At 43.8% G+C, this 17,646-nt stretch overlaps 1 protein-coding gene across 3 annotated transcripts in view; it reads left to right on the plus strand.

The window, feature by feature from the left end:
* LOC106579952 (homeobox protein cut-like 2) overlaps positions 1–17,646 on the plus strand; it is a 122,478-nt gene that overhangs the window by 39,570 nt on the left and 65,262 nt on the right. For 2 of the 3 annotated variants that reach the window (XM_014160399.3, XM_014160400.3), the window contains exons 2-3: positions 12,122–12,232; positions 13,106–13,153. In XM_014160399.3, coding sequence (XP_014015874.1) covers positions 12,122–12,232; positions 13,106–13,153 — 159 coding nt within the window. Of the gene's footprint in view, positions 1–11,580; positions 11,951–12,121; positions 12,233–13,105; positions 13,154–17,646 lie in introns of those variants that run through there. The other variant, XM_045703043.2, reaches the window with a different exon arrangement.

The raw sequence follows: 17,646 nt of genomic DNA on the forward strand, positions 1-17,646 counted from the left end.
CTAATAATGTCTGTCAACACCAGTCACACCTTTTGCTGATGGCTGTGACGCTCACGCGCCTCTCATCCCCTTTGTAAGATTTAGCATGCTGTTTGAAGACAGCCTGACTGACTGGGGATTAATTATTGTGGATGATTTATCAGGTTTACTAGTCCAAGGTTTAGAAAGGTGTCAAAATAAAATGAGATTTTCAGAGTTGAGCCTACACAAACTGTACAGCACCACCAATTTCTAATGTGTATGTACTGTACTTCTAGCTGCACAGTGGACACTGGTACCAATCACTACCTTATTTACATTTTATTTCACCTTTATTTAGCCAGGTAGACAAGTTGAGAACAAGTTCTCATTTGCAACTGCGACCTGGCCAAGATAAAGCAAAGCAGTTCGACACATACAACAACACAGAGTTACACATGGAGTAAAACAAACATACAGTCAATAATACAGTAGAGAAAAAAAGTCTATCTACAGTGTGTGCAAATGAGGTAAGATAAGGGAGGTAAAGGCAATAAATAGGCCATGGTGGCGAAGTCATTACAATATAGCATTTAAACACTGGAATGGTAGATGTGCAGAAGATGAATGTGCAAGTAGAGATAGTGGGGTGCAAAGGAGCAAGATAAATGAATAAATACAGTATGGGGATGAGGTAGTTGGATGGGCTATTTACAGATGGGCAATGTACAGGTGCAGTGATCTCTGAGCTGCTCTGACAGCTGGTGCTTAAAGCTAGTGAGGGAGATAAGAGTCTCCAGCTTCAGTGATTTTTGCAGTTCGTTCCAGTCATTGGCAGCAGAGAACTGGAAGGGAAGGCGGCCAAAGGAGGAATTGGCTTTGGGGGTGACCAGTGAGATACACCTGCTGGAGTGCGTGCTACTGGTGAGTGCTGCTATGGTGACCAGTGAGCTGAGATAAGGTGGGGCTTTACCTAGCAAAGACTTATAGATGACCTGGAGCCAGTGGGTTTGGCGGCGAGTATGAATCGAGGGCCAGTCAACGAGAGCTTACAGGTCACTGTGGTGATTGGTCTGAACACACTGGACACTCTGGTATCAATCACTACCTTATGGTCTGAACACAGTGGACACTCTGGTACCAATCACTACCTTATGGTCTGAACACAGTGGACACTCTGGTACCAATCACTACCTTATGGTCTGAACACAGTGGACACTCTGGTACCAATCACTACCTTATGGTCTGAAGACAGTGGAGAGTGGATTAGTGGAAAGGAGAGCAGCTCCAGCCAAGCTGAATGAACAGAGATGTACTATAGTAGACAGTGGTCTAGAGATGTAGAGAGAGACAGATGCAGGGAGGAAGCAGCCAGGTGATAGCTGGCCCCCCAGGCCTACCCTTTCAGAGTGTGTTTGGGGGAGGTTGAAGTTCCCAGGGCCAGGTCACAGAGGTCAGTCAACAGCCCCTCCCTCCCGCCTCCCTCTGTGTCTGCAAGTCTGGACCAACCATCCACAACAAGCTGCTTGCCTGTCGGTCGGTCGGTCGGTCAGCCCAGGGAGAAAGCCAGATAAGGGATCATCTTCCATATTTCATATGGACAGAAGCCAGCCAGCCGAGGCTCTGCCTGCCCTGAACCCCCTCTCCCTCCCCAGCCTTGTTTTTCTTTTTTCTCCTCAGCGGCTGGGGGGTGCCAGTAATAACGTTGAGACCAGACTAGACTGCAGTGATCGGGGCCATTGATTGTGGTGATTTGATTTATTGATCGATCCCCCTCTCAAATGTGGCGTCTGAGATGCAGGGCTAATCTGAGACGGCTATGGACTCTGGTGTCTTACAGAGAATAGGAGGTGATAAGGAATGTATGAAAGGAAACTACACTCATCTGAATCACACACTGGCCCCTGCGCTGCCTTGGTACGACCACTGTGTGCATGTGTCTGTGTTTGTGTGTGTGCTCTTTTGTGTGTGAGCTTACATGCAGTGTGTGTATGTGTGTGCTTGATTCTCTCTCGGTGTGCGTATGCAGTGGGGGTTGTGATGTAGTAAAGTCACCAGGCAGAACAGAGTGGATCTATAAATTGATGGAATTCAAAGCCTCCAGCATCGATTACCATTATAACAAACAGCAGCACACAGAATGTCTGATTATTTTTAGACAAAGATTCTGTGCTCTCAGCAGCAATTCTGCTGATACTGTCGCACTTTCAGACATCTGCCTATGATTGCAATTAGATGTGATACAAAAAGAAAAAGAATACCCCATTTGCATTTTCCCCTCTTTCCTCCCTGCCCGATTATTTTCCTATTTCATTTGTGCTGTCCAAGCCAACTACGCAATATAGTGATTGTGACTCAGTCTAAATTATATTGCAATATCTTAGTCGTTTTTTTTACCAGTTGTCAACATCTTCCACCATTGTTTTGTCTTTGTGGAAGGCCAAAAAACAGTGTACAACCTGTAATCAAGAGGAGTAGCTTTAATGAATCAATGTCAAATGTAGGAGGCTCTTCTACAATATGATAGCTTCACATTTTTACAGAAAACATTTTCTACGCTTCTCACACGCTACTGTTGTTGTATGCATTTTATGTATTGAATGTTTTATAGACTAACGTCAGTGGATGTAAACGGTTTGGAGTGGGATTGATGGACTAACAAGCTTTAATAAATATTCATACTATTTCTAATGGATAACATCAATGCTGGCAATGGTCCAATGGGGATTTGTTTCATAGCATTGTCGATATATTCTAGTACCAAACGCATTATATTCCTGAGATCATCTCTCCACTGCTTTGTTATCACCATTACCCACCATTTTGCTTGTCTTGTTTTTCCTCTCCCTCCGTTGGGTCCAATGAGACCACTCCCTGCAGTCTTTTCTGCAACACAACACACATATGCATAAATACCTGACCCGCTCAATGCTGTGTGACTGGCTGTCTGTCAAGACATGTGACGGCTCCTCCACAGACGCTGTTCTCAGCAGGGCCCAGCCTCGGCCTCCCCATCACTCCCTCCCTCTGGACCGGCCTGCTCAGCATCCCCCTTACCCCCCCCTCCTCCAAATACCCCACCCCCCCACACCTCCCCACCCCCCACCCCAGCGACAGCTCCACCCTCCCCAGAGGAAACTCATCAATTACGGCTGGATGTTTGACTGGCAGAGGCTTAATGACAGGAGCTCGGTATTGACCCGACTGCCACATACTGAAAATTCGGTCCCGATCGCCTTTTTTAAAACCTGTCAAACGATTACTGGGAAATTCTTCTTTGCCTAGGGAATGGAACTTGCTTACTCCCCCTATTTTCAATGTAGGCAATCAGGAGTATAGGACCTCTAGATTTGTGTGTGTTGTTGTTGTTTTGGATTCTCCGTGCAGATATACGCTTAGCATCATGGAGATGGATAAGTGAATCTTATCAGAGATCTCAAAGTTGCCCAAAGCTCAAGTTGAAATGGATCAGATTTGATTAGTGTGGTGAAAATCTTTTCAGAACTATTTTGGTTCATGAGACTTGAAGTACACTAGGTTGTATAGTTGCTCCATCATCCGTCTCTTCAAGAAAACCAAACAGGCAAACACAATGTTCTGCTTCAATTCCCTTCAAGAAAGTGGACAGACACCAGGTTTTATTTGATGCGCTGTTGCCCAGCCTGTTCAGAAATGCCAGGGAACTAGCTTTTGTTGTTTTACTCCCATGGGACTATTCACTGTTCTCTTTGGTGAAGTTAGTTACAACTGAATGGAAACGGAAGACTGTTCCCTTATTGGTATATGTAAGATGCAATCAAAAGAAATGCTCTGCTATGATGCCATTTGATACGTTTTTAGAAGTTTTACATTCCTTGTCCAACACTGTAGACTGATGCTTCCACTTTTGCAATTAATAAACATGGAGTGGACTTTGAGCATACTGCAAACACTGTACTATATACTCTACTTATAAAATATCCACATAACTACCATGTAAATACTATACATATGTTGTTGGACTGTTCATGTGAAGCAGGACCAGAAATTGTTGTCAACTTGACTGAATGAGGCATCAATGTGATTTGCTTTACCTTACAGCCTCTTCGTCAATGAAGCAAGCACTGGGCAATTCAGAATCAGCACTATAATCCACACAAAGCCACTTCTACCAGGATTCTCTCTCAGCCAGATTAGCTGGTGGTCTAGAGCTGCTTGAATCTGTTGGAGGTTAGTCCACTCCTCACAGCCAAGTCCCAAATCTCAGAAAAATCTAATTCAAGATGTGGTAGGATGGCTGACTGACGAACAGTGACTAGTTTGTAGGAGTGCAGGCAGTCGTGAACCAAATAGGAATATGTTTCTTACAAAAATACAATGCTTGGTTTTGCCGTTAACACCAGGATTCCCAATCTCCAATCTGCCTTTTAAAAGTATTCACACCCCTTGACTTTTTCCACATTTTGTTGTGTTACAGCCTGCATTTAAAATTGATTAAATTGAGATTTTGTGTCACTGGCTTACACACAATACCCCATGTCAACGTGGCATTATGTTTTTAGAATTGTTTAACATTTTATAAAAAATGAAAAGCTAAAATATCTTCAGTCAATAAGTATTCAACCCCTTTATTATGGCAAGCCTAAATAAATGCAGGAGTACACATTTGCTTAACAAGTTTCATAATAAGTTGCATGGACCCACTCTTTGTGCAATGATAGGGATAACATGATTTTTGAATGACTGCCTCATCTCTGTACTCCACACAAACAATTATCTGTAAGGTCCCTCAGTCGAGCAGTGAATTTCAAACAGATTCAACCACAAAGATCAGGGAGGTTTTCCAGTGCTTCACAAAGAAGGGCAGCTATTGGTAGATGGGTAAAAATACAAAAACAGACATTGAATATCCCTTTGAGCATGATGAAGGTATTAATTACACTTTGGACGGTGTATCAATACACCCAGTCACTACAAAGATACAGGTGTCCTTCCTAACTCAGTTGCCGAAGATGAAGGAAACCAATCAGGGATTTCACTATGAGGCCAGTGGTGACTTTAAAACAGTTATAGAGTTTAATGGCTATGATAGGAGAAAACTGAGGATGGATCAACAACATTGTAGTTACTCCACAATACTAACCTAATTGACAGAGTGAAAAGAAGGAAGCCTGAACAGAATAAAAATATTTAAAATCATGCATCCTGTTTGCAAAAAATCACTAAAGTAAAACTGCAAAAAATTTGGCAAATAAATGAACTTTATGTCCTGAATACAAAGTGTTATGTTTGGGACAAATCCAACACAACACATCACTGAGTACCACTCTTCATATTTTCAAGCATGGTGGTTGCTGATTCATGTTATGGGTATGTGTGTCATCGACAAGGACTAGGGAGTTTTTTTTTGATTAAAATAAATGAAATATAGGTAAGCACAGGCAAACTCCTAGAGGAAAACCTGGTTCAGTCTGCTTTCCAACAGAAACTGAGAGACAAATTCACCTTTCAGCAGGACAATAACCTAAAACACAAGGCCAAATATAAATATTATCTGGTAATGATCAACAACCAACTTGACAGATCTTGAAGAATTTTATGTAAATATTGTGAAATCTAGGTGTGCAAAGCTCTTGGAGACTTACCCGGAAAGACTCTCAGCTGTAATCGCTGCCAAAGGTGATTCTAACATGTATTGACTCAGGCGGTTGAATACTTACAGTTTGTACGATAAATGAAATATTCTTGTATTTCATTTTCAATAAATGTACAAACATTTCTAAAAACTTGTTTTCACTTAGTCACTATGGGGTATTGTGTGTCGATGGATGAGAAAAAATATATTTAATCAATTTTGTATTCAGCTTGTAACACAACAAAATGTGGAATACGTCAATGGGTATGAATACTTTCTGAAGGCACTGTACATGCATTAGAAAGGGATGGGCCAAGGGGAGTATAATCCATTCGGACTCTTGGAGAAAGTCCCGAGGCAAAGGACTGTTTTGAACAAAGGCACAATTGTCACCAAGGGATATCAAATAAGACTTGTCAATGGGAGCATTCTGTCGCTAGTTTTGGAGAGAGAAAGATGGCCTCTTTTCAAGGACCAATACAGGAATCTAATTACATCAAGATGTGATCAAATTGAAGGGTTAAAATGCCTTCACTGGGAATAAGTAGAATAAGTTAAATGTTTCAAATATGGAACTGGAGTTTTATCCCTAGGTTTTCGCTCTCTTTTTTGGCTCGTGATAATTTATTAAATTGCCTTTAAGTAAGACTGGAGATTAATTAAAACACAGTCAATTGAATTTTCCAGCATATATAAATTCACTGTGGTAATTGAATCCCCCACTCCAGTTTTATATTGTATGCCAGCAGTTACAAGGGAATACCTTCATCAAATAAAACCAGTCCAAGAGGAGAGGAAAAGAGATGGGATTGAAGAGGGACAAACTTTGTTTGGCTCAGTGGAGACTTGTACTCTAGGAATATTTGAGATGTGTATTTTTTGGAGCTGGAAATTGGATGATTGATCAGTTGAATTTGTGGATGGCATGTGGTATGGTGAGGCTAGTATAAATTGCTTTGGATGTTGATAGGGTGGAGTTTTAGTTCTAACAACATGCAAGTACTGTATCACCAGGTATTGAAGGATCTATTTGATATCATATATTCAAACAATATGAATTGTTATTCAGGCATGATTTGTTACACTAGGGAAAGGGGATACCCGGTCAGTTGCACAACTGAATGCATTCAACTGAAATGTGTCTTCTGCGTTTAACCCAACCCCTCTGAATTAGAGGTGCCTTAATCAACTGTGTCCGGAGAGCAGTTGTTGTTGGGGGTTAACTGCTTTGCTCAAGGGTAGAACGGCAGATTTTTCCACCTTTCCGGATCTGGGATTTGAATCAGCAACCTTTCGTTTACTGGGCCAATGCTCTGAACCGCTAGGCTACCTGCTAATGGGGAACATTTTAGTGAACAATATTTGCACCGACGGTTATGGATGAAGACCGTCATGAAAATAAAATAACCACTCATAACCAGGCGTTTGCATACTGCTCCAACAGATCCACAGATGATGCAATCTCTATTGCACTCCACACTGCCCTTTCCCACCTGGACAAAAGGAGCACCTACGTGAGAATGTTATTCATTGAATACAATTCAGCGTTCAACACCATAGTGCCCTCAAAGCTCATCATTAAGCTAAGGACCCTGAGACTAAACACCTCCCTCTGCAACTGGATCCTGGCGTGACGGGCCACCCCCCAGGTGGTAAGGGTAGGTAACAACACATCTGCCACGCTGATCTTCAACACAGGGGCCCCTCAGGGGTGCGTGCACAGTCCCCTCCTGTACTCCCTGTTCACCCATGACTGCCTGGCCAAGCACGACTCCAACACCATCATTAAGTTTGCTGACGACACAACAGTGGTAGGCCTGATCAATGACAACGACGAGACAGACTATAGGGAGGAGGTCAGAGACCTGGCCGGGTGGTGCCAGAATAACAACCTATCCCTCAACGTAACCAAGACTAAGGAGATGATTGTGGACTACAGGAAAAGGAGAACCGAGCACACTGACATTCTCATTGACGGGGCTGTAGTGGAGCAGGTTGAGAGCTTCAAGTTCCTTGGTGTCCACATCACCAACAAACTATCATGGTCCAAACACACTAAGACAGTCATGAAGAGGGCACAACAAAGCCTATTCCCGTTCTACAGCTGCACCATCGAGAACATCCTGACTGGTTGCATCACTGCCTGGTATGGCAACTGCTCGGCCTCTGACCGCAGGGTACTACAGAGGGTAGTGCATGTGGCCCAGTACATCACTGGGGCCAAGCTTCCTGCCGTCCAGGACCTCTACACCAGACGGTGTCAGAGGAAGGCCCTAAAAATTGTCAAAGACTCCAGCCACCCAAGTCATAGATTGTTCTCTCTGCTACTGCATGGCAAGCGGTACTGGAGCGCCAAGTCTAGGTCCAAAAGGCTTCTTAACAGCTTCTACCCCCAAGCCATAAGACTCCTGAACAGCTAATCAAAGGACTACGTGGACTATGAGCATTGTCGTCGTCGTCCCCCCCCCCCCCCCCCCCCCCTTTTTACGCTGCTGCTACTCTCTGTTTATTATCTACAGTATGCATAGTCACTTTACCTCTACCTACATGTACATATTACCTCAATTACCTCGACTAACCGGTGCCCTCGCACATTGACTCTGTACCAGTACTCCCTGTATATAATCTCACTACTGTTATTTTATTGTTGCTCCTTAATTATTTGTTACCTTTCTTATTTTTTTTCAGATTATTTTAGTAAATACTTCAACTTTTTTTCTTAACTGCATTGTTGGTTAAGGTCTTGTAAGTAAGCATTTCACTGTGCGTACTACACCTGTTGTATTCGGCGCATGTGACAAATAAGATTTGATTTCAATTTGTTTTCTTGTAATGTCAGTTGAAAGGCCATGACAATTTTGTTGTTGTTTTGGCTCTGTACTCCAATCACTTTGGATTCCAATTTTGGAGTCACTTTTATTGTAAATAAGAATAGAATATATTTCTAAACACTTCTACGTTAATGTGGATGCTAGAATGATTACAGATAATCCTGAATAAACCGTGAGTAATGATGAGTGAGAAAGTTACAGAGGCATAACAGCATACCCCCAAAATATGCTAACCTTCCCTGTTATTGTAATGGTGAGAGATTAGCGGGGTATGATAGTTGTGTCATTGTTCAGATTCATGTAGGTCTATCCGTAATCATGGTTTCATCCACGGTGTTTAGAAACATATTCTATTCTTATTTACAATACAATCTACTCCAAAATGACACAATACATTATTTACCATTCATTTCAATTGGGCACAACATTTTCTGAAACACAACCAAAACAAACAGCAAATGCATCCATGCATTGATGTAATTTTTATTTATTTATTTATTTCACCTTTTATTTAGCCAGGTAGGCTAGTTGAGAACAAGTTCTCATTTGCAACTGCGACCTGGCCAAGATAAAGCATAGTAATTCGACACATACAACAACACAGAGTTACACATGGAATAAACAAAACATACAGTCAATAATACAGTAGAAAACAAGGTAACGTAAAAGTCTATATACAGTGTGTGCAAATGAGGTAAGATAAGGGAGTTAAGGCAATAAATAGGCCATGGTGGCGAAGTAATTACAATATAGCAATTAAACACTGGAATGGTAGATGTGCAGAAGATGAATGTGCAAGTAGAGATAGTGGGGTGCAAAGGAGCAAGATAAATAAATAAATACACTATGGGGATGAGGTAGATAGATGGGCTGTTTACAGATGGGCTATGTACAGGTGCAGTGATCTGTGAGCTGCTCTGACAGCTGGTGCTTAAAGCTAGTGAGGGAGATATGAGTCTCCAGCTTCAGTGATTTTTGCAGTTCGTTCCAGTCATTGGCAGCAGAGAACTGGAAGGAAAGGCGACCAAAGGAGGAATTGGCTTTTGCGGGTGACCAATGAGATATACCTGCTGGAGCGCGTGCTACAGGTGGGTGCTGCTATGGTGACCAGTGAGCTGAGATAAGGTGGGGCTTTACCTAGCAGAGACTTGTAGATGATCTGGAGCCAGTGGGTTTGGCGATGAGTATGAAGCGAGGGCCAACCAACGAGAGCGTACAGGTCGCAGTGGTGGGTAGTGTATGGGGCTTTGGTGACAAAACGGATGGCACTGTGATAGACTGCATCCAATTTGTTGAGTAGAGTGTTGGAGGCTATTTTATAGATGACATCACCAAAGTCGAGGATCGGTAGGATGGTCAGTTTTACGAGGGTATGTTTGGCAGCATGAGTGAAGGATGCTTTTTTGCGATATAGGAAGCTGATTCTAGATTTCATTTTGGATTGGAGATGCTTAATGTGAGTCTGGAAGGAGAGTTTACAGTCTAACCAGACACCTAGGTATTTGTAGTTGTCCACGTATTCTAAGTTAGAGCCGTCCAGAGTAGTGATGCTGGATGGGCGGGCAGGTGCGGGCAGTGATCGATTGAATAGCATGCATTTAATCATGCCGTGCTAGGAATATGGGACCAAATACTAAACTGACAACTTTAATACACATACTGTATACACTACATGGCCAAAAGTCGAACATCTCATTCCAAAATCATGGGCATTAATATGGAGTTGGTCTCCCCTTTGCTGCTATAACAGCCTCCACCCTCCTGGGAAGGCTTTCCACTAGATGTTGGAACATTGCTGCGTGGACTTGCTTCCACACAAGATCATTAGTGAGGTCGGGCACTGATGTTGGGCAATTAGCCATAGCTCGATGTTGGCGTTCCAATTTATCCCAAAGGTTTTCGATGGGGTTGAGGTCAGGGCTCTGTGCAGGCCAGTCAAGTTCTTCCACACCGATCTCGACAAACCATTTCTGTATGGACCTTGCTTTGTGCACAGGGGCATTGTCATGCTGAAACAGGAAAGGGCCTTCCCCAAACTTCCCCCGGACTGCCAGATGGTGAAGCGTGATTCATCACTCCAGAGAATGCGTTTCCACTTCTCCCGAGTCCAATTACGACAAACTTTACACCACTCCAGCCGAGGCTTGGCATTGTGCATGGTGATGTTAGGCTTGTGTGCGGCTGCTCGGCCATGGAAACCCATTACATGAAGCTCCCGATGAACAGTTATTGTGCTGACGTTGCTTCCAGAGGCAGTTTGTAACTCGGTTGAGGACAACCATTTTAGCACTCAGCGGACCAGTTCTGTGAGCTTGTGTGGCCTACCACTTTGCGGCAGAGCCATTGTTGCTCCTAGATGTTTCCACTTCACAATACCAGCACTTACAGTTGAACAGGGCAGCTCAAGCAGGGCAGAAATTTGACGAACTGACTTGTTGGAAAGGTGGCATCCTATGACAGTGCCACATTGAAAGTCACTAAGCTCTTCAGTACGGGCCATTCTACTGCCAATGTTTGTCTATGGAGATTGCATGGCTGTGTGCTCGATTTTATACACCTGTCAGCAACGGGTGTGGCTGAAATAGCCAAATCCACTAATTTGAAGGGGTGTCCACATACTTTTATGTGGTGTAAGGGAATCTGTCCCAATACTTTTGGTCCCATAAAATGGGGGGACTATGTACAAAAAGTGCTATAATTTCTAAACAGTTCTATGGATGAAAATACCCTCAAATTAAAGCTGAGTCTGCACTTTAACCTCCATAGTCATTATAGTTTCAAATCCAAAGTGCTATTCAAATGGCTATTATGGCTGGCTTTAACCGTCGTCTAAAATTCCATGACCGTCCCAGCCCTACCTGACATCAATGTAAAGATGTAGGAAGGCAGTGGAAGAGAGATTTGAATACGGGAGAGGCTTCACTGTTATCTGTGTTTATTGTGGCAGAAAGAACGGACAGTGCTTTGTGTTTGAATCTTGTCTGGGCTTGAAATCAGCTCCTCGTTTCTCCAGGAAGCTCTGTATTTGTTTATAAGGGTATTTGTCAGGTTATTGGGTCCTTCCCACGTGACTCCGCCTTGTTTTTCCTTTTTCTCTCCTCTCTCTTTCTCCACACTCTCTCTCTCTCTCTCTCCTCTCTCTCTCCTCTCTCTCTCTCTCTACTCTCTCTCTCGTCACTCTCTCTCTCTCTCTCTCTCTCTACTCTCTCTCTCGTCACTCTCTCTCTCTCTCCTCTCTCTCTCTCTCCTCTCTCTCTCTCTACTCTCTCTCTCGTCACTCTCTCTCTCTCTCTCTCTCTACTCTCTCTCTCGTCACTCTCTCTCTCTCTCCTCTCTCTCTCTCTCCTCTCTCTCTCTCTACTCTCTCTCTCGTCACTCTCTCTCTCTCTCTCTCTCTCTACTCTCTCTCTCTCCACTCTCTCTCACTGGAGTTCCATGGTTGTTGCAAGCTTATTGATTATTTCAAATACTGATTATCTAAAAGGCTTTCTGCTACTGTAGGTATTGGATTTATTTTGGCTTAATTATTTATGGGCCAGGGCTTGCAGTAAGTATTACCGCTATAAGATCATGAAGGATTACATTGTTAATATTCAGCAGTGTATTTTTATTTATGTAAACTTTAAGCTGCACTGTATGACTGTTGGCAGCCTCTCTAAGTGCTGTCTCTCTCTGCCTCTCTTTTTCTAACTCTCTCTCACTTTGTCTGTGTTTATAGAGGGAGCTAAACTCAATAGCGTCTGAGCTGGCGGGGCGACAGGAAGAGAGCGAGCACTCCCACAAGCACCTGGTGGAGCTGAGCCGGGAGTTCAAGAGAAATGTTCCGGAGGTGAGTGCCCCCTCCACCCCCTGCCCCTTTCACCCTCCAACCCCGTGCCTTCTCCCAACCCCGCCATGAGTTCTGCCTGTCATTCGGCTCGTATCCGCTCCACTAGGCAGACTGACTTTCTCAGTCTCTGCCAGTGTTTGAGCCCCGCTTACCTACAATATGTGCCTGTAATTCTTTCTTTATTTTTCAAATCTGCTTTAGTGTATATCATTGGCGCACAATGCTTGGGACAAGTCAGTCATTACCCCACCCCCCTCCTCCAGGTCTGTTAAGGTTTAAATGAAATCCTGTGGCCTACAGCTAGGTGTTGTTTAAGGTCAGGGTTCCTAGGATCTCCCAGTCAGACTACAGAGCCCCTATCCCTGTGTGAGAGTGTGCTGTAATCTTGTCAGTATAATACAGGTGCAGAAGGCAGGATCAGACTGTCACCACAGGCAGCCCAATCCCCTTACCGGGGGCTGACTGAGAGCCAGGAGGAAGGGAGCGGCTGGAGCTAGTACAAGCTGGAAATCCCCACTTACAGACTCTCACTCAAACTCCTCAGCTTTTCCCAATTTATAAGACCCCCCCCCTTCCTCATCTGCCTCCCTCCCTCGCACTTCACTCCATACCAGAGATGTTGCTTCTTCTGCTGGAATTTGTGCTAAAGAAAAATACATCTGGGATCAAACAGCATTTGACTTTTGACAGTTGTTCGTTAGACATTTGGCAGTTGTTCGTTAAAATTGTCCATAACAAGTATAAGTATATTCAATGCTATTGAGACAAATTACAATACAAAGTACAGTAGAAGTTTTTCCCTGTCCTCACCAGGGCAATTGGCTTCTAGTGTCTCAAAAATGGTAAGTGTTTGTTCTGTTTGTCCGTATTCAGGAAGTGCGGGAGATGGTGGCTCCTGTCCTCAAGAGTTTCCAAGCTCAGGTGAGTCTACTTCTCCTTGCCCATGTTTTGCCAGTGGGGCTTTGACGTGATTTGGAGAAACTTGACCACTACATCCTGACACAAAAAACTCAGCACATTAAACTGTGGCCTTGGATGGATGATAGGGTGGGTCCGGGATAGAAATTCATGTGTAAGGACCTAGTTTTCATGTTACACTTCATCTGATCCTTATTGACTGGTATCTTTTCTGTCAAAGTGGAGTAGCTCTCTATCTGCCATTAGATGATCAGATATCTGGCTACTCATATTCTCTTCCCTGAGACAAGCCCTCATTTCCTGTTTTGGATTGTGCATTCTCAGTGCCCTCTCTGACGTGGCCATATTGAAAAAGTCATCTGATACCTACCAAGGCTCTGCTCTAGCCATTAAACCAAGGTCATAAATCACATTTGTGAGCTACGTTATGGTCCACAAAGCAGAGGCATATTGAAATGATACCGCAAATAATGTTTCCAGTCTACCTCTCTCTCCTCAACTAACCTGAAAGCTGAATCACAAAATATGATAACACTCTGCATGGATTTTCTGGTCCTCATGTGTGATCATAGTCTACATGTTTTTTTAAGTGGTTTGTAATTATCTATGCCAAAATGACAGTCTGTTTTGTCTGAAGTCATTGCTGATATGTGAGGTTGGTGCCAATGTCAATTGAATTACTGTGACTGCAAAGGCAGAGACATCAAAATACTGTATCTAAAGTGCCCTGATGTATCTTTATTGTGCAAACATGAACCTAGGGGATTCATTTGAGCACTATTGATGTTTGACAGCTGGGAGCATAGATGTTTAGTAAGTAAATAAAGTAGATAGATGAAAATTAAGGAGGCCTCTGTTTTGAAGGAAGAACGGTATCAATGCTTCCACTGGAAATGTTGGTAGCAGTGGGGGGGTAGTTTTTTGTAGAACGACTATGAAACGGTCAACTCTAGTGACTTTTTAAAAGGGCATTCTTTCCATTGTATAATACTGTTTTTGGGTTTGGGTCCCCAAAGCTCCCTCGCCCCCAGATAGCGCATATGAACACATCATAAGCCATGGCAAAATGCAAAATATCTACAGTAAGTTAGCTTTAAAAATGCAAAAAGTTCTCACAGCCTCATGGCAAAACGTGTAGAATAGCAGGAAATTTGCTTTAAAACAGCAACATTTTCTCTCAGCCTCATGCCAGAATGTGTAGAATAGCATGAGATTAGCTAATAAACTGCACATTTTCCTTTCTGACTAGCGCAATGTCTTGGACGGTGCACTGAATTTCATGCTCAGGCAGGTTTGGCTGCCTCACAGGCACAAATGGCTAAAGGACCTGTAGAACGATGTTGAACTCAGACAGAGATAAATCACCTTTATAAATTACACGGACAGATTATTGAAAGTATGTTTGGTAGAAATGCTATGATGTGGGGGCACTAATTTTGAATGCAGAAACACTGAAAAAAGGTCTGCACTTCTACTTTGGATCTCTCTCATCAAACTTCAATATGTGCAGATTTTTAAGTAAAATGTTCTAGCTACCTACTGTATATACAGTCATCTCGCTCAGAAGGTACATTTTTGGCAGAAAAAGTATGCATCATCATAAATAAAACCCCTGGTGTTTTCTGATACACTTTGACCTTCCTGCTTAATGTCAAACAGCTTGTGGAGGCTTGTGAACTTTACCCACCAGTAATCTGCCAGGCCTTAGAGTAAAGCTGTGGGAGTTATACCTGCTGCTTCATGTGAGAAGCACAGTAAATAGGACTTGTAATTGCAGGAGCTTGTTTGGCTGTGTGTTTTGGGATACACTAAAGCTCCCCTACAGCTGCACCGAACAGGTGGTGTATGAGTCACAAGCGTGTGTGTGTGTGTGTGTGTGTGTGTGTGTGTGTGTGTGTGTGTGTGTGTGTGTGTGTGTGTGTGTGTGTGTGTGTGTGTGTGTGTGTGTGTGTGTGTGTGTGTGTGTGTGTGTGTGTGTGTGTGTGTGTGTGTGTATTTGAGAGATCTGCTCGCCCGGGGCTGTGGCCCAGAGGAGTCCCTTTTGGTATTTGGACCCTCATCATGGCACTTTTAAAAGAGAAGTTTCTCCCTTTGAAGTGTTTGCGACATGACAGGCTCTATTTCTTTTCTGTTTCATTTCAATGTACCCCTCCTACTTTCTCTCTCATCCCTCGTCCGATCTCGTCTTCTAATTATCGTTAACCAGGCGACTGATTAGAAACACGTCGAAGGCGACCTAGTTTTCACAGAGCTGAAGCACCAGAAAGGGTTAATCCCAGAGCTGGTGGCTGTCGTTGGTCGCTTCCCTCCTTCTTCTCCTTCGTTCCTCTTTTCTTTCTTTCCCTGGAAGTTTGCTAATGAGGTCCCGTCAGAGCTTGGGAGAGGTGTTAATTTGGCCTTGTGAAGTGGGAAGGAGATTAAGGACAGTGAGGAGCTGAGTTTACGGCTTAAAATACACCGCTGTCCTTATTAATCCACTGGGCCCTGGGAGACCAGCGTTTTTGGTTTTATAATGAACACTGTCTTATAATGAAGGTAATTTTAATAAAATTTACTGCAGAGACAGATGAGATGGTACATGTCTCCATGGTCTCCGGCACACCTTTGGGGCTGGGGAATATATGAGTTATTTCTCAAATAACCGATCGCAGGAGAGAGAGAGGCCTGTTGGACTGGGCCTGAGCCTCGTTTAGCTCCATGTGCCATTCAAACAACTTTCACACAACATTCCCTTGCCATCTGACTATACGGTATTGCAGTCTCCACCAAGCCTACATGGGATCCAAGATGCAATTTACACCTCTCTCTCATTTTAGAGTGTAAATCCCCCATAAGACTCACCTTCTCAACAAAAAACTCTGATGGAATTCTGGAATCTGTTGTCTGTGGATTCCTGTGAGGCTTGGTTCTTCTTCATACAGCTAGGTACTGTAGATACAAGATACTGTAGATACTGGCTTTGAATTGTTGGGGATGTCAGGCCCAAATTAACCAGTCATCAAATGTTTCCCCTCTTCTCTTGATGTCGTTTGGTAACCTACTCAGAGTAAGAAAACAGCAGCCCAGGCCCCTAATTAAGGAAACTTGCTTTACAATAATCCGAGGAGTAATTTAGCATGCACAATGAGAGTTGTGGTGCTTGCGTTGCGCAGATGGAAAATCTGATAAATAGTTTGTAACGTGTAATTAGCTTCTCTGCCGGTTACATACCATTAACCCCTCGAGCTCAGGAATCATTATTGGCCCTCATTATCAGCCAGAAAGGTACAATCGAGCTGACTAGACGTCAAAACATCAAACATCTATTAACGCAGTGCCGACTGAGGGTTGGATGGTGGACACCTGTTTTCTAACTGTGCCATCTCTTACCCTGAGGTTGTGGTGATGATATGTGAAGTAAATGTTGCTCATTCTCTAGGAGCAAGGAGTAAGCTATGCAATGTAGTGCTCTTACAGAGAGGAGATAATCCTACATCTCTTCAAGTCAATAGCAGATATATTGGTAGAATTCTGTACAGGTGTATATTGGCAACTTGAACACCCGTGTAGGTGCTACACCTTCATCAAGGGCTTTACTGGTAAGAGGTGAAGAAATGACAGCCGTTCATAATGCCATCTCTATTAGGAATTTAGGAATTCATATCTGCTTATCATGTTACACGTGTGTTTTCATCCAAGCTCCATTACTGAGCATGTTATGAATGTGAATTTCAATACCTTTCCCATCAAGGCATATTAGGTACTTCAGACGTCTGCAGAGACACCGGTCTATCAGCCTCCTGTTGCAGACCTGCACATAAACCCTGAGCCCAGAGCCTGAACCCAGAGCCTGAGCCCAGAGCCTGAACCCAGAGCCTGAGCCCAGAGCCTGAACCCAGAGCCTGAGCCCAGAGCCTGAACCCAGAGCCTGAACCCAGAGCCTGAGCCCAGAGCCTGAACCCAGAGCCTGAACCCAGAGCCTGAACCCAGAGCCTGAACCCAGAGCCTGAACCCAGAGCCTGAACCCAGAGCCTGAGCCCAGAGCCTGAACCCAGAGCCTGAACCCAGAGCCTGAACCCAGAGCCTGAACCCAGAGCCTGAACCCAGAGCCTGAGCCCAGAGCCTGAACCCAGAGCCTGAGCCCAGAGCCTGAACCCAGAGCCTGAGCCCAGAGCCTGAACCCAGAGCCTGAACCCAGAGCCTGAGCCCAGAGCCTGAACCCAGAGCCTGAACCCATACAGAGCAGAGCGGGCAGCTCTGCCGCTAGCCAGGTTGAGACTCAGACACACAGTCTTTGATCATCCATCGAGAGGAGACCAGTCCTTCCTCTTTTTGATTAATTCCTGAAGGAAATTATCATTCGTCTTGAATGTATAAATATGTTATGAATAGTGGAATGAATCAAAGAGTAAAGGATGATAATTAATTATGGCGCTGTGATAAAAAAAATCTGTGCGTGTTATGACGCAAGCTTCCTCCATGTCATTACGAGAGTTCTATAATTACCTTTGTGCCCG

The sequence above is a fragment of the Salmo salar genome, chromosome 20, assembly GCF_965601325.2.
Source record: "Salmo salar chromosome 20, fSalSal1, whole genome shotgun sequence".
Taxonomy (NCBI): domain Eukaryota; kingdom Metazoa; phylum Chordata; class Actinopteri; order Salmoniformes; family Salmonidae; genus Salmo; species Salmo salar.